This window comes from Branchiostoma floridae, chromosome 9 (genome assembly GCF_000003815.2).
Source record: "Branchiostoma floridae strain S238N-H82 chromosome 9, Bfl_VNyyK, whole genome shotgun sequence".
In the NCBI taxonomy this organism is placed as follows: Eukaryota; Metazoa; Chordata; class Leptocardii; order Amphioxiformes; family Branchiostomatidae; genus Branchiostoma; species Branchiostoma floridae.
In genome coordinates this window covers 21,077,014-21,097,204 of record NC_049987.1, presented here as the reverse complement: position 1 = coordinate 21,097,204, position 20,191 = coordinate 21,077,014, and the positions used below count along the sequence as shown (strand labels likewise).

The 20,191-nt window shown below is 43.7% G+C and overlaps 4 protein-coding genes and 1 long non-coding RNA gene across 7 annotated transcripts; 4 read left to right on the top strand and 1 right to left on the bottom strand.

Annotated features, from left to right (window-relative positions):
* Window positions 1–693: 693 nt before the first annotated feature.
* LOC118422289 (mediator of DNA damage checkpoint protein 1-like) lies at window positions 694–5,866 on the top strand. Its single transcript, XM_035829807.1, has 8 exons — window positions 694–898; window positions 1,428–1,668; window positions 2,125–2,348; window positions 3,390–3,565; window positions 3,918–4,357; window positions 4,468–4,854; window positions 5,233–5,349; window positions 5,847–5,866. The coding sequence occupies exons 1-8, from the start codon at window positions 743–745 to the stop codon at window positions 5,864–5,866; spliced, it is 1,761 nt and encodes a 586-aa protein (XP_035685700.1). The 5' UTR covers window positions 694–742.
* A 32-nt stretch (window positions 5,867–5,898) lies between these two features.
* Window positions 5,899–6,798, top strand: LOC118422607 (disks large-associated protein 5-like). The gene is made up of 2 exons (XM_035830253.1): window positions 5,899–6,065; window positions 6,634–6,798. Exons 1-2 carry the CDS (start codon window positions 5,949–5,951, stop codon window positions 6,781–6,783), a joined length of 267 nt encoding a protein of 88 aa, XP_035686146.1. The 5' UTR covers window positions 5,899–5,948; the 3' UTR covers window positions 6,784–6,798.
* A 272-nt stretch (window positions 6,799–7,070) lies between these two features.
* LOC118422608 lies at window positions 7,071–12,808 on the top strand. 3 transcript variants are annotated; one of them, XR_004831939.1, is made up of 8 exons: window positions 7,071–7,360; window positions 8,315–8,407; window positions 8,739–8,945; window positions 9,589–9,797; window positions 10,381–10,556; window positions 11,521–11,644; window positions 12,081–12,113; window positions 12,669–12,808. It is a non-coding gene; the product is annotated as an uncharacterized LOC118422608 (long non-coding RNA). The 3 variants fall into 3 exon arrangements; XR_004831938.1 differs by having other exon boundaries at window positions 9,589–9,789; window positions 12,081–12,287; window positions 12,669–12,807; XR_004831937.1 differs by having other exon boundaries at window positions 12,081–12,287; window positions 12,669–12,807.
* Window positions 7,962–15,271, bottom strand: LOC118422598. Its single transcript, XM_035830240.1, has 10 exons — window positions 13,267–15,271; window positions 12,619–12,902; window positions 12,058–12,273; window positions 11,694–11,933; window positions 11,357–11,448; window positions 11,034–11,239; window positions 10,284–10,658; window positions 9,824–9,982; window positions 9,292–9,493; window positions 7,962–9,017 (listed from the first exon to the last, which is right to left on the bottom strand). The coding sequence occupies exons 1-10, from the start codon at window positions 14,611–14,613 to the stop codon at window positions 8,713–8,715; spliced, it is 3,426 nt and encodes a 1,141-aa protein (XP_035686133.1). The 5' UTR covers window positions 14,614–15,271; the 3' UTR covers window positions 7,962–8,712.
* A 190-nt stretch (window positions 15,272–15,461) lies between these two features.
* LOC118422601 lies at window positions 15,462–19,883 on the top strand. The gene is made up of 8 exons (XM_035830245.1): window positions 15,462–15,683; window positions 16,157–16,300; window positions 16,906–17,306; window positions 17,747–18,023; window positions 18,383–18,525; window positions 18,964–19,120; window positions 19,361–19,445; window positions 19,576–19,883. The coding sequence occupies exons 1-8, from the start codon at window positions 15,527–15,529 to the stop codon at window positions 19,733–19,735; spliced, it is 1,524 nt and encodes a 507-aa protein (XP_035686138.1). The 5' UTR covers window positions 15,462–15,526; the 3' UTR covers window positions 19,736–19,883.
* The last annotated feature ends 308 nt before the right edge of the window (window positions 19,884–20,191 follow it).

The window sequence follows — 20,191 nt, the reverse complement described above, 5'->3', positions numbered from 1 at the left end:
AAATAATAATGACTCTCCCATCTTTCTAGTGAGAATGGAACGGTCCAGAATTACAAACCACGCGGGCGCTTACAAGAAGCAGAAAGATGGCGGTATTGACAAGCGTGCCTTGAGGGCGCACCGACGCTCCATCGACCAGCGGAACATTCGCGACCAGCAGCTGATGGGGAGGAGGAAGATCGATGACATGTCACCCCTGAAGGAGGTGGACCTGAACGTGTCACAGGACCATCAGGAACAGGGTAAGGAATAGTCCATGTGGACCTTTAGGGGTGGACCTGAAAAGGGTTGGAGTAGTAAAACAATAGCACGGAGTTTTGTGACACAGATCAAAAAGGTTATGATGTTGACTGAAAGTTTTTACAGATTTTGTCGTGACCAGAATTATCATAGAATTATGATGCATAGAAACCTGCCATGAGTCTAACACTAGTAAGTAACAGAAAAGTATTTCAACAGTTGCGTTGTCTAGTGTCTTTGTTTAAACATCAAGTTATAATATAAACAGTTGTCCTTTTCAGTCATCTTTTTTCTCTCAGTTGCTGTCATGTGACAAAACAGTTACTCTGCCTTTCTCAGTCACATAGGAAAGATAGTGGAAGCTATCCAAAACATCTGACTCTATCAAGTTGTATGACAGATATTTTACTTGAAATAATTTTGCTCATGTCTTGACGTTTAACTGTTAGCCCCAGTAGCGGCCCTGCCGAAGCCCGGCGCGGTGAAGCCCGATCGTCGGGAGATGCTGCTCAAGTGGAAGCAGGAGAAGGAGCTAAAGCAGAAGCTGGCAGCTCGAGAGAAGGCCAAGAACAGGACCTTCAAGGTCTGCCACGTCAAGTACGACCCCACTCCAACCTGGTCTGCTGCTGAGGAGGACAACAAGAAAACAAAACCTAAGGTACCGCCTGCTGCTTGACAACTTTTACTAGTAGTTGGCTATATAGAGTGGGATAGGAATATTTTTTTTCCAAGTTAAAGTGAAAGAAATATTCCACAGTTAGAAAAATTCTATTTTTGAAAATAAGTGTGATGAATGATGATTCGGGATTGCCTGAGTACCATCCTCCATAGAGACTGCTGGCTCACTACTTTTGCTTACTAATGCAGCGGTCACTACGGAGGATGGTACTCAGGCTACACATGTAGATTGCGGAGCACCACTGTTCTATTCTTTAAATGAGATCCTTGCAGCCATCCCTTCTCTTTCCTTTTTTTCCTTGTTTCTTTTTTGTGTCCATTATTGCGATATCCTTTAGCCCGGGCCGGGCCCCCTCACAAGGATTTAGAAAAATATATAATATTATAAACATATGAAAGCACAGAGGTACAAATGGCTGCTGATGATGATGGATACAATTTTTGGCATGAAGTTCAAAATCCAAAATCATTTAGCCGTAAAGTATTGATCATTGACATTCCCTTCCCAGCAGCCTGTTGGCCCCATGAGGGCGTCGGCCAGACTTGCCGCCCGGACAGACGCAAAACCCAAGCCCGACGCACCGGTCGGAAGGGTCACCAGGTCGCGAGCTGCCTCGGCCAATCAGAAGGCAGCAGCAGAGCCGCCCAAGCGGACGACGCGGCAGCGTGTTCCGAGCGGCACGGCGGTGAGTAAGAAGGAGGTGCCAGCGCGCCAGACCAGGAAGAGAGCCACCAGCACCAAGGAGACTGGTGAGACATTGTTCTGAAGTTGAATTCCTCGCAGCCAGTCAGTATTGTGAAATACACATGTGCTGTGAATTCATTTGTCTTTGCTGGGCATTTTGGAAATGGAAATGGAAAGAAGGAATTTGCAATGCTTTAAGTTTGCTGTTGAAACAATTCTGTAGTACAGTAGAATCAAATGTAGTCACTGTGTCATGATTTTTGTGGTAAAGGATCACTGCATCAATACAACCACTGCAAACATTTGAGAATATTAAGACAAAGCTCATCTGAGTCTTCTGACAGGGCTAGAAAGAGTTGCTTTATCCACAGCATTTCAAGCTGCTGATTGGACAATTACATCTATGTAAAGCTTAGAAAATGTCTACTAAATTTTGCTTATGCTTGGTGCAATACCTGCTACCAGTTTATGTTGTAAAGAAAACGCTTATAAATACTCTCTTCTGACCTGTGACCTCGCAGAGCCCAAACCAGCGCCAGTGAAGAAGCGTGCTGCCTCTGCTAAGCAGGCCGAGCCGACGAGGGTCACACGCGCACGGGCCAAGAGCGAGGCTGCAGTTCCAAACAAGCCTGCTGCTGACCACAAGACCGTTGACGACGGCCTCGACGATGACCTTCAACCTGTGAACTTTGACTTCAGCCTCAGCAAGGTCAACACAGTGTCCAATCAGAGGGGAGAACCACAGGTCAGTTTTTTTTTTTTTTATATCTGTTGCATGAATTTCACATGTCAACTGCACAGTTGCAGAAAAGCTAATATTTCTCATTCTCCAACACAGAGGGACCACAGTCGTGTCAAAAAAGAACAAGAAACAGCCATGACTTCAAGTACCAGAGTTTCCAAGCTAGGATTGATGTGTTCAAAAATTCATATTTTCCCAGAACTATCGTAGATTGGAATTTGTTATCACCAAGTACAGTACTGTAGGGGCATCTTCTCTGGATAGTTTCAAAGAACGCTTGCAGTTAGATGTTCAGTGTAATATAACCAGCTGCTGCCGCGCCGCGTGCCTGCGAAGCTGGTGTGTTACGCCGAATGGCGGTTATACCGGCTATATAGATACAGATACAGGTATCTAATACCAGCTCAAAAGAACAAAACTCGACTGTGTTTACCTCTGCTATCTTGTGCACTCAGACCAGTTAGGGACCGCCCTTCTTATAAATATTAATGAGCTTGCCCTTATATGGGCAGTCAGCCGTTGGGGAATCGGGCGTAGGAGGATGGTGCTGTGTAAGACGTAACATGATTGGCTGATAGCTTCCCAGCGGCCTTCATCATAATAACCACTGATCCACTGATAGGGCATGAGATAGCAGGGCCCCATAGGCTAATGCCGTTGGGGACCGGGCGTTAGGAGGATGATATTTCTAGCTACGGTGATAAATTGCATCATAAGTACTGTACATAGACATAGTATCATACTATACACATAGTACTTTTTGTTTGTTTGAACCTTACTTTATTAATGAAAGCTCAAATCAGCATGCAGGCGGCTTTTCTTTGAGGACATGAGGGATCGGAAGAGGCAAGGATCAAACTTTATATAACAGAGATAGAGTTTTACTTTACATGTACAGTTTACATTATGACATAGTTTACATCACTTTAAGTTGAACACTCCATGTTTTGCTACGACCATGAGAGAATAATAGGGAAGTGGATTGAGATGCTCTTTGAGTTAATACAGGATAACAGTGCTACATTTACTTATTTTTGTCCCCAGGAATCGAACCCTGGACCCTCGTTTGCCCCCACTGATTTCTCCTTCCACGCTCCGAGCCACCTGCCTTCCTTCTCCTTCACCCCCCTGAGCCCGAGGTCAGCTGACGCGTTCTTGTTCCCGGGGTCGGGTGCTGGCGGATCCTTCCTCAACTCTCCTTATGTGTCCAAAAACAACAGGTAAGGAAAGGGGTAATCTTGCTTACTAAAAATGTTTGATTAAAACTACATGCAAAAATGTTAAAAGGTATTATCTAATTTTGTAAGAGTTTGCAGTATTTTGTCAAAATGAAATTGAACAAGAGCCCTTTGTATTACCATAGTAAAGTATAAAGGGTGGCTTAAACAAGTCATAGTATTATATGAGAAACCAAGTCTACAGAAAGTCTCCTGTTATTGACTCTCTGTCTTACAAAACAGGATTTTTAGACTTAGAGTCCAAAAGAGTCATAGATCATAACTATCTTTAATAGAATAGACCCACTACCTGTAAAAAACATACAGTCATGTCATTCCTATTCTTTTTTTCCAGACACTCCACTCCCAAGTCCGTCACCCGCAGAAACAAGAGAACCAGCAAACTGGCCCGAGCTGAGGAGGGCGAGGCAGCTCCCGTCACTACGGCGACCGAGCAGCCAACCAATGAGGTGCCATCCAGTGAAAATCAGACCAATGAAGAGCCAGGCCCAGAAAATGTTGCTAAGGCAACTGATGTGCAGGCCAATGAAGAGTCAGCTCCCATCCCCATGGCAACAGAGCAGCCAACCAATGTGGTGGCATCCAGTGAAAACCAGACCAATGAAGAGCCAGAACCTGTGGCTATGGAAACAGAAGAGATGGCCAATAAGGATACGACCAGCAAACAGCCAATCATGCCAGAGCCAGCTCCCATTGCCATGGAAACAGAGAAGGAAGCCAATGAGAGCCAAGCAGTGGAGGAGCAAGCCAATGAGGAGCCAGTTCTGCCTGAAGGTATGTGATCTGTTTTTTCTGGATATACCCAACAACAAGTTTTGACACCTTAGCAAGAGTGTCTGTTGCTGTAGTTTGATGAATTTTTCCTTGAACTTTTCATTTTACAGAAGCTGAGCCAAAAGATGCTGAGAAGACTGAAGCCCCACTCGAGGAACCAATGCAAGAGGCTCAAGATGTCTCAGAGGCGGTTTCATCTACCGAGACTCTTCAAGATGCTGTCCAGGTCCATCAGATGGAAGCTTCCCAAGATGCAGTGCAGGAAGCATCCCACGATGCACCAGCAGCTGACCCATCTGTCCAAAGCCATGAGATGGAACCTTCCCAGGATGCAGTGCAGGAAACTGGTCCATCTGTGGATGCCCCAGAGCAGGTGGTTCCCTCCTTCCCTGAGGTGGGTCCTGATGCGGCAGCTGTGGAGGATGTTCTGCCTGTGGGAGATGCCAACCAGCTCATCCAGCCTGCTGATGACATTGTGCAGGGACCCGAGGATGGAGGTGAGGTCCCTGCTAGTAACAGTGAGCAGACATCTGCTGAATTCACAAACTGCTGCTACTAGGATATTTTTTTTTGTACGTTGTAAAATTTGCTGTAGCAGACAGACAACAGGGCATAGACTGCCATTCACATGTGACCTGCTCTTCCTCTTTTCATCATTACTATCAGAATATTTGCAGCAATTTTCAAGCCTTTTCAGTTTTGCTTTCTGAAACTGTTGCTTTCTGTGTTTTAAGATCTAGAGTCTTTGTTCCTACACTTACAGCACTCATACTAACTAATTGACTTGATGCAGTATTTTACAGAAAGAGCACACTTCATGATAAAACCTTGTGAATATATGAAGTTTCTAAAAACTGCTTTACTTGTTTAAACAGCAGAGGCACATGACGTGCCGTACTTCCGGCGGCTGCTGGTGTCCCAGGCAGAACACCTGACAGGGCTGTGCACCAAGTGGGAGGACACAGTCACACAGGACGGACTCTCAGAGGAAGGTTGGTCTGATTTTGTGACTCTGTTGTCTGAATCAATTTTCTCTCATTATGATAACAATTACTCCAACTAACAAACCATATGGTCAACTTCTTTTAATAATGTCAGTAGCTATTTGTAAAGACATTTCTCTCTGCAAATTTTTCTGCATTCTTTTTGTATGGAAAGTTTCAAAATTACTTTGCAAGGTTGTAACTTGTATTCATAGATAGCAGTGACTGTCACAATGAAACTGCAACACATGCAAAATATGCTTTGGAAATATATTAAGGGGAAGCAACATCAGGCATATTTCTAAAGAGCTCTGTTTCAGTGCACACTATTGTGGTGTTAGAAGACTGTTCTGCTGTGATTATCTTTAGTCCATCATCATCATCATCATCTCCAGTACTGCTTATCCCACAACAATGTGGATTATTAGCAGCTGGTCCAAGGTCAGATCCGGACATCAAGCTATATTTCTAAAGGACTGACAGCTTACAGTTTCTTGATGTTAGAGGACTGAAGGAGGATGAATGATGATGAGGGTTTAACTGTTCTGCTGTGATTATCTCTAGTCCAAGGTCAGATCCGGACCACGATCGGGCAGGCGCAGCTGCTGATGGACCAGCGGTTCAAACAGTTCTCCGGGCTGGTGGACAACTGTGAGTTCAACACCGGCGAGAAGGAGACAACCTGTCAGGACCTGCAGGGATTCTGGGACATGGTCTACTTCCAGGTCAGTCACTGTCTACTTCCGGGTCAGTTACAACCTGTACTTGCCGGTCAGTCAGGATGTACTTCTGGGTCAATTACAACCTCTACTTGCAGTCCAGTGATGGTGTACTTTGGGGTCAGTTAGGTTCTACTTCCAGGGCAGTCATAGTCTACTTGCAGGTCAGTTTGGATCTACTTCCGGGTCACTTACAATCTTTACTTGACGATCGGACTGAATTTACCTGCTGTGTAATCTCCAAATAGACGTTGGGTGGAAGATTTTTAAGTTTTCTGACAGCGACAGGCAGACTTCTCTGATAGGCTTAAGGCAACAAACGTGAATCAGTCAGAATTGCACTGAGGCAGGTGACAGACGGTCAGCAAAACATTGGTGGGAATAAAGCAGTGGCTGTGTAAAGAGACTCATCTGAGCAAGTCAAATCTGTAAAGTTTCAATTGATTTTTGGAATATACAATGAACCTAAAAAAGACTTGTACTATTGTAAATTTTAGTTTTGTTTAACATGGAAAAGAGTCCAGTGAACAGAACTTTTTCTGTGGTCTCTATAACAAGTGTTCCATGTTTTTAGGTTGAGGATGTTGACAAGAAGTTTGATGACCTTGAGAAGTTGAAGGCCAGGAACTGGGAGCCAGAGGAGGTCAAGAAACCAGTCAAGATCAAGAAGAAGATTGTCAAGGTAACAGGAATGTCTTCCAATCTTACGAAGAATTACATGTAGTATTCAATTGTTGAATGAGTTGAACCTTTTTTAAGGGAATGAGCTAGTGACCAGCAGGAATCAAACCCCTGTACTTTGAACCAAAATTCACCACCATCTGGACCATATGCAGGGCTTGAAATACCAGCTGCATATGCAGGTTAGTGCAGGTAAAATTGGAGCTGTGCAGGTATTTTTGGTGTCTACCTGCACCTAACCTGCACTGGTCCATGTTCTGGGTTTCATACATAAATGCCCTATGATGTAGGTGTGTATGAATTGTTTTTAGCTGCATTGAATGTTACACGGCTGTTTCGCATCAGCGGTTTAGTTTAATTTGAATTTGGCGCCGTGCGCCCCCTGCGGCCACGCCGGTACTGCAGCACAGCCTGCCATAGTTCCGCGCACCCCAGCTTTCACCAATCATAACTCGCCAATCCGGTCACATGACGGGCTAAGATTAGAGAGGAAGGTAGCCATGTTTGTAGGCATTGTGTGGCGAGTGGTTCATGGTAGTCCGCCTAAATTATCGCAATCCGTGGACAGACAGCAGCGACGGAGCGTACAACGGAGATTTTGGCGCAGCGGGGAACGAAGGGTAAGTTCAAGGCGTGTTTGGTTACCTTTTCCAAATTTTCCGGCGAATGAGACCTCCTGAAACGTGAAATCGACCTGTTTGCACGTGTTTTGGTAGAGAGAAAACCTCGTCTATCATTTTTTCTACGACGCTGGATATCACTGGGAAAGAGGTGCGAACTAAGCTTTTTTTTTACGTAATTACTAATTTGTATAACTCTCCACGTGACGTAATCTTAATTTCGTGGGGATTAATTGACGATTTTATTATAAATACTACATCAGAGTATGCGGAAGCCCTTTGTTTACACTTTTGTTTACATGACAGGCGCCCTATTTTCTGTAGTTTGTATCATAATCAAAATGGTAACGGTATAGACTGTGTAGAAGGTTCTAGTTCTAGATCTACACGATGGTTCTCTGTTCGAGACAATGGTGTCAGGTCGGTAAGAATACAGCAGTATACTTTTTTCAGACACATAGAATAGCTAGATTTAATACCCTGAGGTCTTCCAAATAATAAGGTATAACTTACTAGTATGGTACTCAAGTGTACATGTATGACTATGAGCTCTCTTGAACTGTTTAGTCTTGATGAAATGTTGGCAGACGTACACATCATGAACATTATGTTACCTTGTTTATTGACAACAAGAACTACATGCGCACTGATATTTACATCACAAAGATATTCTAATTATTTTATCCTTAAAAGGCTCAACATAGATTTCCTACTGTTTCATGGAACATTGCAAGAATTGCCTAGCTTTGTTCTTTTAGATTTTATATAACATTTTAATAATAAATAAATAAATAAATAAGTATATATAACATTTTCTTTCAAGTTGCATTTACACGTGGGAGGACAGCGAAGCAAAATGCTCACAAGTTAACTTAGACATTTTTAAAGACCAGTAAATTTGAGTACTGATACATGTTGGATCTAAACGTCTGTTTCTGTGAAATCTCTCTGCAGGTACAACTACAACTTACAAGGTAGCTGGTCCTCCTTTACCACAGACATGAAGGGGAAGAATGACTGGAACCCTGCAGGCTTGTGTGATTTTAGGTACAAGCTACATACTTTATATAAGTTACTCTAGTTCAATATTAGTCCTTAGAATTAAACTGGATAACATCATACAAGTGCTATATATAGGAACGCCTTGTATAATACCAGTAAGTCTACTTTACATCATGTTTATTTCATATCTCATAGTTAGGCATGATGCTATCGTAGAGTCTAGAATTTGCTTTTACAGCAATGACAAACTGTCCATATGGGAGATCATGAAAACAGTTTGAAGTCAAAAATTTGAACAACATATCAGCACAAACAACTAATGACTTATTAAGTTCACTTGCTTAACAAAGTCACACAGTCTTCTTTCTCTTAACAGGTGCAGGAACCTTGCCCGTGTGGTCCGGGCTGACCTTGATGAGATGGGACTTAAGGGTAGACTTGAGTCGAGCGACAGGGTCAGCAATGGAACGGGTTGACTGTGCAAGTCTGTTGAACTGGGCATGGACCTCTTCAATCCCCTGTTCCGCCAGGAAGCCGAGGCCGAAGCCCCAGCGGCGAATACAGGGGACCACATGCTCCTCAAGTAAGTGCATCTTCAGGCTTACACATCTTGAGTCTTTCCTGTACTCTGACATAAATGACTTTATGTCGAGGTCTAAAAGAACAGAAAGGAAAAAGTATTCATAAATAGATTGTTTGATTGTAAATATGTGTTAAAAGCCTCCATTTGTCACTGTGTATAGAGTTATATATTTTTTAAAATTATTTCCCAACTATAATCATACCCCCTAGGTGATCAAACATACATGTAAGGCAGGTGTTGCTCAGGGTCAGATCCAGCCATGATTGATTGTTTCTGTTCTATTTAGCTAGTGGGGCCCAACTGACTGGTACCAAAATTTTGTGTATGAACAAGGTGGAAATGTTACCTAGCTGGTCTAGGTCTTTGTCCTCCTTCTTGCCGCCGTGTGCATATCCTTTGTGGCATTTTGCAAACATCTTCAGACGTTTCTCGTGTCTCTCAGCCACCTCCTTCCCCATTCGGATAATGGACAGGGGGAAGTCGTTCCCATCACAGATTTCACCCATGGTCTTCACCACACTGGATGTAAGATGCTCAATTGGTTTGTCCTGAGAACATACATGCACACAGAAAACAAGTCATATAGGGTACAATGAAAAGTATACAGTAGCTGATGTGTTTTTATATTTCTTGTGCATGATAGACTGCCCTGACGGCTATCACTAGCTACGGGACTGAGAGAATGATAGACATGGATCACTGCTGCTGTCTGTCGTGAAGCCCCTGCGACTTCTGCGGGTACGGGCCTGAACTGAACACAGACAAAGAAGTGCCTGGAGAGAAGTCTGAACTCTACATCTTCATGTCTATCTTGTCCACAATGACCTGGAGGTCACTGGAAAAGGTAGGTAGGTAGGTATACAAACAGATGTACTTACATTTAGCATCTTGTTGACATGATTGCCAACAAAAGTCCTGCCTTGGTATGCCTCCCGGTGCACTTTGAAGCTCTTCATGACAGGTTCCAACTGGCTCGCCAACGGCCCTTTTCCAGGTTTCACTGAGGCCTTGGTCAGGATGTCTGATGCTTTCTTTCTCTGTATGAATGAATAGTAGTAGATGTCAGTAGGTCACAGAAAACTAAACCCACTTTAGGATTGATCCTGGGTTGGGGGTATGATCTGGGAGCCAGCCAGTGAAAAGTGACATATTACAAACTTGAGTTTTTGTACTGTACTAGGAAATACTCTTAAGGTCTTATGTTTGAAAGACAAGGAGATAATGTTAGGAGTATATTTTCTTATCTACATTGTCCTTGTTATTGTAACATTATATTGATGGAGAAAAGTCACACATTTATGTACATACTGTTAAGTTTTGTTGTTGTTGTGTACTTACCAGAGTGTCTCTTCTCTGGACGAGCTCAGAAACCATAGCTGTCGCTTCATTGAACACAGCTTCTGCTAACTCGTCGTCCACATCTTGGTTTTCGTAGGCTAGGAAGGCCAGCTGGTTTTCCTGTTCCTCAACGAGGTCATCCAACTCATCCGCCTGGACCTGGAACACTTGAGCATCGTCAATGACGTTGATGAATTGCTCAAACGGCTTAAGGTGCTGGTCTTTCTTGACGTCTTCCCTGTCAGCCTCCTGTGCCAGGACCAAACTGTGAAGGTAGGCCTGGATCTTGAGGTCTAACTCTTGAACCGCTCTCTCGAACTCGTCGTAAAGCCGCTTGAAAACGCCAAGGCTTATATGCAGCCCTGGCACAATTGCCTGAAAGTGATAGTTTACATACTAGTAAGAAGCATTGTAGAAAATGATATAGTTTGAATAAGAAACATTAAGACATTTCTTGTTTATAAAGAGGTGTGGGTAGCCCTTGGGCTCATGACCTGTCAATGTAAAGGCTCCAAATGTATGTGTTGTCAGACTAAGATTGCATACTACCATCAATGAAATTATAACTGGAAGAATCATTAAAAATTGTAGGCAAATAAGTATTTATTTTGAAGTTCATTAATCTTTTTACAGATCAGTCTCAACTGTTACTAATAGGACATTTGCAATTGTTTAAAATTTGATGTGGGTATTAGAAGGCTGAGGCATGCAGCAATATTTATGTATTTTGTTTTTGCTAATGTTGTTCACCTGCTCAAGAGGGATCTCAAACAGAGGGGCTGCAATGACATTGAAGTACTCTTGGGCTTTCTTTACACTCCCTCTCCCTTCCTGCAGGAAGGCCCTCAGGTTCTCCGCCATGTTGGCCAGTGTCCTGTCAGGGGTCCTCAGCCGCCTGTTCTCTATGTCATCAATCCCAGCCTTGGTGACTTTGCACCATAGACATGGGAAAGTACCTGGTATAGAAAAGACAAGAATACTTAATCCATTTGGCTGTGTACTGTTCTTGTGTTATCTGAAAAAATGGCTTGTTTCATTTAGGCTGATTAATACAGAATTTGATCAAGACTCACCAGCTGCGCCTGAGATGCCATATATGGTTGACAGGAAGGCGTAATCCCCGGCCATGAACAGCTTTATCCTGTATGTCTGTCCATCCTTACTTCTGGAATGAAATGAGTGATACAGTAGTTATAGGGTTACATATACTGACAGTCACTATTATCTGTTTATACAGAGAAACAAAAGGCATGACTCATGCCCAGAAATGGACCCTTAGCAAGTCAGCTTGAGTCTGCACTTAGCACCTTCAACATGAGAGATGTACCACAGTAGGACCTTTCTTGGCAATCATGTCAACAGTAAGTACAATTGATTATTATGTCTCAAGAGAAAAAATTATCAACATACCTCCACATTTCCTCCTGCAGCGTTTTCACATCATCCTTAAACCTCCCCAGCGCTGTCGTTATGTTCTCCCTGTTATCCTTTGACTCAAAGAGGCAAAAGACTGAGGTATTTGTCTTGGAGTTGGGATGTAGCACGTTGAGTGGTTGGAAGGCCATCTTGAACGATGGCCCACCGTGGTCCCCTCCAATCTTTACCCATATCTCGTCCTCCGGGATATTCCCCCCGTGCCATGTCAGTTTCCTGTGAAACAGAGTAAACCTTAATTTTAATATGAGTAGAACATAGCTGTCCATGTTTGTATATTAAGGTACACAAGGTCCTGTCATATTACACTATGATACCTAGTGAACGGAACCAAACTTACCCAGCTTGTTTGCTCCTCTCCAGGTAGTCATGCATGGCTGAGACCAGGGAGACCAGGTAAGCGCAGGGTTTCGGCTCCACCCTCTTGCCTCCCTCCTCGTCCTTCGTCGTGAACGGCAGTTGTTCAGCCATCACGTCCGTTGCCGAGAGGAGCTCGGAGGCAATGTTTCTTGAGGTCCTTTCACTCTCTACAGCAATGTTGTAGTCCTTCATCCATCTGTGAAAAAAATGGTAAATAGTGGTAAATAATTCTTTCCCAATCTCTGTTCAAGGGGAAAGGTGTAAAAGGTGTTAGTACAGCTATACAACGGGAAGTATATTGAGCAAACGTCAATATTTTGGACAACCCACGATACTAATGTTACACGTTAATACATCTATATATACTTTGTAGTTGTCTATGTATAGAGTTATTGCATTATGTTTGCCAAGGCCTTTTGCAATTTTTCTCAGGCTCTGTTATGACTCCATGCTTAGTGCCAACTGCAAAGATACAGATTAATTCTTAACATCTGTGCCATGTGTGATGGAAACAGTTTTACTCAAGGAAATAAAATAGTACCTCCTCAAGTCTCTGCATTGGCTCCAGTTAAGATTCAGTCCTGTTTTTAGTCCCAGCAGGTGGCCATCTGGGATGCGGACCTGTGCGAAGCGGCCCTCCTGCAGAAGCCGGCTCAGCTGACTCCTGGGTAGGCGGCGCAGCTCGGCCGCCATCTGCTGCTCTTCAGCACCCCCGCTGATCTGTTCCCTGATGTTGCTCACCAGCTTCGCCCTCTTTTGTACCGTTGATGCTGCGGCATCACACGACTTCTTTTGGCATGTTGGAACTTGAACAAAGTGGAGTGGCTGTAGAATAAAAAGGAAGGACGTTTCATACTACTGTGTTATGCTTAAGGCCGGTCATACAAGTTTAATGAATAATATATACTACTTGTTTTAGAAATACAAGCAGTACAAGAAATACTGTTTTATATATGCAGGATAATGGAGAGAACTGGACATGGCTGTGTGTCTACTATTGTTATTTTTGGTTGCCCAGATTACATGCTCTTGGGATGTTACATATTTAACAAGCTTATTAAACTATTTTTGTCTCTAAACCAAGAAGATTGATACATTATATTCAAAGGCTTGTGTCTGCTGAACAGTCAGGGTTGTTCCATGTTGGAAAATACAGATCAATACAAATGTAGTTCCTTAGTGACCTTACCTTGGCTCCAGTTGGCACAAGAAGTGTATTGTTGTCCGTTTGGCGCTTGACCAAGGCGTAAAGTGCGAGTCGCTGGTCTGCGTTTAGTGGGCCTTTTTCTTTTAGGCCAATGGTCACCTTGTCTGCTGTAACGGAGCCGCTACCAGCAGGAGGTACGGGACAGCACGCGACTCCAGGCTGTGGCTGCACTGTGCTGGCAGGAGGTACAGGACAGCACGCGACTCCAGACTGAGGGTGTACTGTGCTGGCAGGAGGTACGGGACAGTACGCAACTCCAGACTGTGGCTGCACTGTGCTGGCGGGAGGTACGGGACAGTACGCAACTCCAGGCTGTGGCTGCACTGTGCTGACGGGAGGTACGGGACAGTACGCAACTCCAGGCTGTGGCTGCACTGTGCTGACGGGAGGTACGGGACAGTACGCAACTCCAGGCTGTGGCTGCACTGTGCTGGCAGGAGGTACGGGACAGTATGCAACTCCAGGCTGTGGCTGCACTGTGCTGGCAGGAGGTACGGGACAGTACGCAACTCCAGGCTGTGGCTGCACTGTGCTGACGGGGGGTACGGGACAGTACGCAACTCCAGGCTGTGGCTGCACTGTGCTGACGGGAGGTACGGGACAGTACGCAACTCCAGGCTGTGGCTGCACTGTGCTGACGGGGGGTACGGGACAGTACGCAACTCCAGGCTGTGGCTGCACTGTGCTGACGGGGGGTACGGGACAGTACACAACTCCAAACCGTGGGTGCACTGTGCTGGCAAGAGGTGCGAGTATAGCAGTGGCAGCACTTGCCAGACTGCATGGGACAGCAGGACCATATATTTGCAGTGTTGGATGTTCCACTGCTGTGGTGTAGCTAGTCGTGACAGGGGTACATGCCGGAGAAAGGTGTAGTTGTTGTGTAGCTGTTGTGCGCTGTGATGTGCTGTGCATTAAAGGTTCACAAATCCCAGCTGTTTGACCTGTCGTCTTAGTCTTTTTTGGTCTCCCAGAAGACTTATTCATTGGACGACGTCCCCCCCTGGTAAGTGATTGGACTTTTTCACAGTGCATACAATCATTGCCAAAGGTGTGCGGGTACCAAGAGATTCTTTTTGCCCTGGCAAATTTGGGTGGGTTGTACAGCCGGGATCTGCACTTTCGACAGAAGAACTTGGGATGCAGGTATGGTCTGTCTCGAGCAATTTCGATTCCCCAAATGTCTTTGATTTTTGGAGCGTACTGTTCGCAATTTAGGGCAGAAAGCTTCTTATCCTTTTCAGCCTTTGTTAAGTTTAAATCCCCACAGAATCTACACAGTCTATTGATGTTTTCAATGTGCGAGTCAATGCCCCCCCCAGATGACATTATCCCATGTATTCCTATACAAATTATTATTGATTATAACTACTAGAAATGATCTAATTAGTTGAAACAAGGTAAGGGGGGATAAAGAAGCTTTCTGATGGCAGTTATAAATCAACTGTTAGCTAGACAAATGGCATCCTGATGACTATATCCGTATCGTATGTCACAACATTGACGTAAATGGGACTCGAAGTTGGTCGATATACCGGTGTCGTAATTTGTGAGAAAAAAAGATATACGAGCAACAGACAGTTGGAAAGAAACAAGAAACTGATGTAGTTTGGAGATAAAAATAAGTGTACAGCAGGTTAATTGGGAAAACAGGTGCAAATTGTACTAAAAGATACCGTAAATCAAGGTGGAGAAGTAATGCCGGCAATATTCCCTGTCACGACGGGACGATAATGTTTATGTAATTTGAGCGGGAAATTGCCGGCGGGAATTAGTGATTGCAGTGGGCGGGGCTTAAAAACAAAGCACACAGCTTATTTGGGCATGATTGACAGCTTTATTACCAATCAACAAGCCGTAAGACCTCCCTAGATACGCGAGTAAATATTTACGTCGTCATGACCCGCCGCCATCTTGGATTGGTGGTCGCTACTGCGCAGGCGCACACCAAAGAATGCGGAAGTGCATATTTGTAATGGCCGTGGTTACCACCTATAAAGTATAGGAAAAATAGCAATGGTTCCTGAACAATTTATTATGATCCTAAATTCAGAGTGGTGCAGGTAAAATTTGTCTGGTGTAGGTAATTTTAAATGTTACCTGCATCAGTGCAGGCATGCAGAAAAAAGTATTTCGAGCCCTGATATGTTTAAGTATCATGTCTGTTATGCCAATCTAGAAACCAGTCAAGAAGCCTGCCAGTAAGGACAGTAAGGACCGGGAAGCTGCCAGGAAGAGGCTGATGGAGGCTAAAGCAGCCATGAAGGCGGCCATGATGGCGAACAAGGAGCAGGCGGAACAGAAGGAGGAGACAAAGGTCACAGAGGACACCGTGACCTTCGATGGAGGGTTCTTCAAGGTCAACAGCCCAGCCAAGACACCACAGTTCCACTGTAGAGGTCAGAGGGTATATAATGTCATGTGAAATAGATGAGAAATTCCAGATTCAAAAGAAGTCATTCAAATTCTGCCAAAGACTGTAAAGTTGCCATGTTCCACTGCATATTTGTGTTGTGCTATTCTGTAATTGAACATGTAACTAGATTGTTACAAGAATGTGGCCAATAAATAGGACAAAGCTTTGCCTTATGTTATGATGTTTCAATAGTGGGATTTTCTCCCATCCAGTTTTAGTTATTGAATTGTAGCACTATATGGCCAGGAAGATAGAGATACAGCTCTCAAAGTTTCTACATGAAATTACAACATATAGCATGTCGGCAACTTGAATTCTGATGAAGATGGCAGCAACACAGTTAAATATGTGATGCTTTCATTATTTTGACTAGTTTTAACTCAGTACTATACCAACACAGGTGAACTTTCACAAGTTGACAGTGTTTTGATGTGTCTGCTTTCTGTTATTCCCCAGCTGGCACCCCTCTGAAGGCCCTGAACCCCATGAGTGAGGAAAGGAGACTGTCCAGAACCATGGACCCCCAGATGCGCCGCAAGTCAAACCGTCTCACACCTAAACCTGTCAGTCAGCTGATCCAGGCTCTCACGCACACACCAGGTACGACAGGTCAAACAGACATACATGTAGTTTTTCTGCATCCCTGCACTGGTGCAGGTAACATTGAAAATTACCTGCACCAGACAAATATTACCTGCACTAAGCTGCATACTAGTATGAAGGTGGTATTTTGAGCCCTGAGTGTGGTAGTTAGGTTCATATTAGTTTTCTTGCTATGGTCTTTTATTTAAGGGCTCTTGCATAATTAACAAGAGTTTTGTTAAGTTATCTCTACTTTATCCAGTACTGAGGTAGATTTGACAAAAAGTCAACCATGTCTTTTTGTTGCGGGCCTTAACCCAAGTATTGAGAATCCCAATAGCATAGTTTATAAGGGCAACCTGTCTACTATGATTATTTTCTTGCAGTCACAACACAATAGGCATGATTCGAGCCCATAACACTGAGGAAGCCACACGGCGAAACATGTTTGTTGTGTGTCGGTTCAAATAAAGTTCCTAAATGGGCAACATGCGGCTCCAGTGTCTTTTCTGAAGATGTGGCGTAAGTGTGAACGGTTGGCTTGAAGTTGTCCTTCCACACACACAACACAATAGACACGTTTGACTGAAAAATGTAATTTGCATATTTGGGATTTCTTACAGGAAACAAACAGTCTCCGGTTGCCATGGAGACCATGAACAAGACCCCCTCATCTGCAGGTCTGCGCCGGTCAGGCAGACTAACCCCTCAGCCAATGGCAGCGCTGATCCCTGAAGACACGCCTGTTGCCATGGGAACAACGGAACTTGTAGTGGTTGGGACACCCCTGAAACTCCATAGCCCGATTGGGGAGGGGTCAGAGTTCACCGATGATGCCGTCGCAGAAGAATGTTTGGAAGATGGGACTGTTGCCATAACAACGGAAATGGTAGTGGTAGGGACACCTGTGAAACTCCATAGCCCCATTGGGGAGGGGTCGGAGTTCACAGAGGATGGTGTCACAGAAGAGTTTTTGGAAGATGGGACTGTTCCCATAACAACGGAAATACCCGAACAAGGAGAGGTTAGTTTGTCAAGCAATTTTGTCTTCATTTTACATTTTAGTAAGCTAGAAAACACTATAGCTATCCACAGAGGATGTCCTACTGCACTTGGTGGCAAAACCCTCTAATCTAAAATGATTCTAAAAAAGCAACATATTTTTAATACCTCAATCCTTGAAGGACAATTTCTTGTTCCTTTCTGAGCTGGTATTACATGACATTGTACATTCTTAGTCGTTGGTACATACACCAGTTAACACAAGTCACGTACATGCATAGAATGAGTCGCACATAACATGAATGTTAGGGAAGCTATCTTCATGATAGTACTGTTAAATGGCGGTGATGCAATACATTTTTTATACTGGTAACTACAATGTACCTAGTGCATTTGTTGAACAAGTATACATGTGTATGTCAGCAAGAATAAGCTGTGTTTATCTCCCATTCCTTGCTGTAGGAAAGGAAGCAGTCGTTCAGCATGTTCCTGATGCCGACCACCTCTGCTGCTGACGACAGCGGCACTAACACACTCGAGCCCATGGAGACAGAACTGACCAACACGTCCGACACCGAGATGCACAGCCCCATGAAGCGCAGCCTGACCACCATGTTTGACCAGGAAGGTCATGCCAAGGTCAAGACTCCGGCCAGGAGAGTGGCCAGGAGGAGCGTGGTCAACTTTGTGTCTCCTCCGGAGGAAGGCTGTCTTGCAAAACCTCTTCCTAAGACTCCAGGTATGTCTTCTATACTCAAGTCACATCTGCTCATTTAATTGCCATAACAAAGGAAGCTCTTTTGTATTGCTAAGACTTCTACTTGACTGTCATGGTAACAGCAGACAATTTGATTTTGAAATCAATTTCTAAATTTCATGGTCACTTTGGTACCCTCATCTTGTTACTAGCTGTGAAACAGAGTTTAGCTGTATCTTTTACAGAGTATTGTTTTCTCTATATTGTTTGGTTTGTGTTACAAGATATAAACATATACAGTTGCTGAGATACTTGACTTTGAAAATGTCTCAAGCTTAATATTTCTTGTAAGTAATATTCAAACACTTGCCTTGACACAAATCTTCTTGTTCTCCCCCCAGCTCCTAGCCTGTTTAAGTCCAGACCAGCTACAGAGGAGCTGCCAATGTTCTCCCCTCTCACTGCCACAGTACCAGACAAACCAGCCTGCGCCACCCCAGCCACTCTGCTGGCCAGTCTCAACATGAACCACTCAAGACAAGAGGTAACAAGTTACTGCAGCAAGCTGAGAAATCTGTATTGGTATTCAAAATAGTGTCATGACCCCATATGTTGCAACATGGTATTAAATACCAGATCTGTACGTTGAGCCAGTAGATACATTCTGCAGAAAAGAAACTCTTTGGTCTTCAGTCTTCAGACATTTGAGGATGATGTTACATTTAGTGTCTTGTATAAAAATGGGCTGAATCTGTGGCTCTTCTCAAAATGGAACCTAGTGTATTTAAATCGCTGACACCACCGCATGCCACACAATCAATTCAAATTTTAACATCATGTCATTGTGTCAGCATTCTGGTATAACAAATGAATTTGTATTGATGTTCAATTAAGGATCTGACAGACATTTTATATATCAAAAGTTATGAAAATTGTCTCCTGATACATTTGTATCTAATTTATGTTGTTTGTTCCTGTGAAGGACACCATGGATATTGGGTTCACCCCTCCTGACCAGAACCCCATCAGGGGTACAGAGGGGGGAGTCAGGACGTACCGGTCCAGCCTCAGCTCAGATGAGGAGGAGGAGGATCCAACCATCAACCTCATGGGCTTCTCTCCTGATCCACCAATCAAAGGTCAGTATGAGCAGTGATCCACCAATCAGGGATCATTTACAGAATTGTCCACCATTCAGAAGATAGTCCGTTTGAACTAACATCCACCAATCCGGGATCATCAAACAACAATGTCATCCACCAATCAAGCTATGTCACAAGAATGAAACAATTTGAGAGTAAATTTTTGAAAGCCAGATTTTTGTTTTATTGTGGATCAAAGTTCATATTTAGATTGATAATTTCCCTTTTTTTCCTTAGTGAAGAAGCAAAGCAGCAGTGAAGATGAGGAAACAGCAGGCACAGCTGTTAGATTTGCTGCCATCACTCCCTCCAAGAAGATGAGGTATTACCAACTTTCTTTTACATCACAATTTTGTATCTTCTCTTTAGTAACGATAAGACTAAATGTTATTGCTTCTGTCTTTGCTAAAGGTCAACATGTACTTATTAAAGTGTGTCCTCTCTTCTATCAGAGACTACATGGGTACTGACGTGGTAATGTCCCCAGTACGAAGGTCCATGCGTCTGGAGTCCGCTGGTGCCGTCAACCCTCCGCAAACTGTCGTAAGGAACCTCCACGATCTTCCTGAAGACGTGGACTACGGTTACCAGCCCAACAAAAGCGTGCTCTGATGTTGGGTAGAGTTTTAGACACGTTACAATGTAAGATACATATGATGGTGTGTATGAAACAGTTGATAGAAAACAGTTGATGTCAATGTATTTTAGGTCACACCATTTTGGTCACTTTGGGGTTCTGGATACAAATAGAAAGGAAATAGACAAAAATGAACAGTGTCCTGAGACAAAATAGAGATGTTACTTTGTGCATTCTTTATACTATGTGCATGCTGAACTTTTTCCTCAGGCACTGTTTTTCTAATTTCACAAAGTCCAGGAACCAAAGAACATTTGAGTGAATCAGTGTGACCATGCAAGAAAGTGAGTCTTTTATTTTTGATATAAACATGAAGTGACAAGAGCAAAAGAATAGGGAAGTTTTTTTTTATATGAAGTGGAAACATCAGTTACAGAAACTTGTTCACAATGTCTTGCCAAATATATGAACTTTTATAGAGGCTACTATAG

Coding starts and splice junctions, on each gene's coding strand:
- LOC118422289 (XM_035829807.1), top strand. CDS start 743: ATGCTGCTCAAGTGGAAGCAGGAGAAGGAGCTAAAGCAGAAGCTGGCA. Junction 899..1,427: donor ACAAGAAAACAAAACCTAAG/GTACCGCCTGCT, acceptor TTCCCTTCCCAG/CAGCCTGTTGGCCCCATGAG. Junction 5,350..5,846: donor GGACGGACTCTCAGAGGAAG/GTTGGTCTGATT, acceptor TTGATGTTAGAG/GACTGAAGGAGGATGAATGA.
- LOC118422607 (XM_035830253.1), top strand. CDS start 5,949: ATGGACCAGCGGTTCAAACAGTTCTCCGGGCTGGTGGACAACTGTGAG. Junction 6,066..6,633: donor GGGACATGGTCTACTTCCAG/GTCAGTCACTGT, acceptor CCATGTTTTTAG/GTTGAGGATGTTGACAAGAA.
- LOC118422598 (XM_035830240.1), bottom strand. CDS start 14,613: ATGTCATCTGGGGGGGGCATTGACTCGCACATTGAAAACATCAATAGA. Junction 11,449..11,693: donor CTGCAGGAGGAAATGTGGAG/GTATGTTGATAA, acceptor ATTTCATTCCAG/AAGTAAGGATGGACAGACAT. Junction 10,659..11,033: donor TTGAGATCCCTCTTGAGCAG/GTGAACAACATT, acceptor TATCACTTTCAG/GCAATTGTGCCAGGGCTGCA.
- LOC118422601 (XM_035830245.1), top strand. CDS start 15,527: ATGGAGGCTAAAGCAGCCATGAAGGCGGCCATGATGGCGAACAAGGAG. Junction 15,684..16,156: donor ACCACAGTTCCACTGTAGAG/GTCAGAGGGTAT, acceptor GTTATTCCCCAG/CTGGCACCCCTCTGAAGGCC. Junction 19,446..19,575: donor ACTCCCTCCAAGAAGATGAG/GTATTACCAACT, acceptor CTCTTCTATCAG/AGACTACATGGGTACTGACG.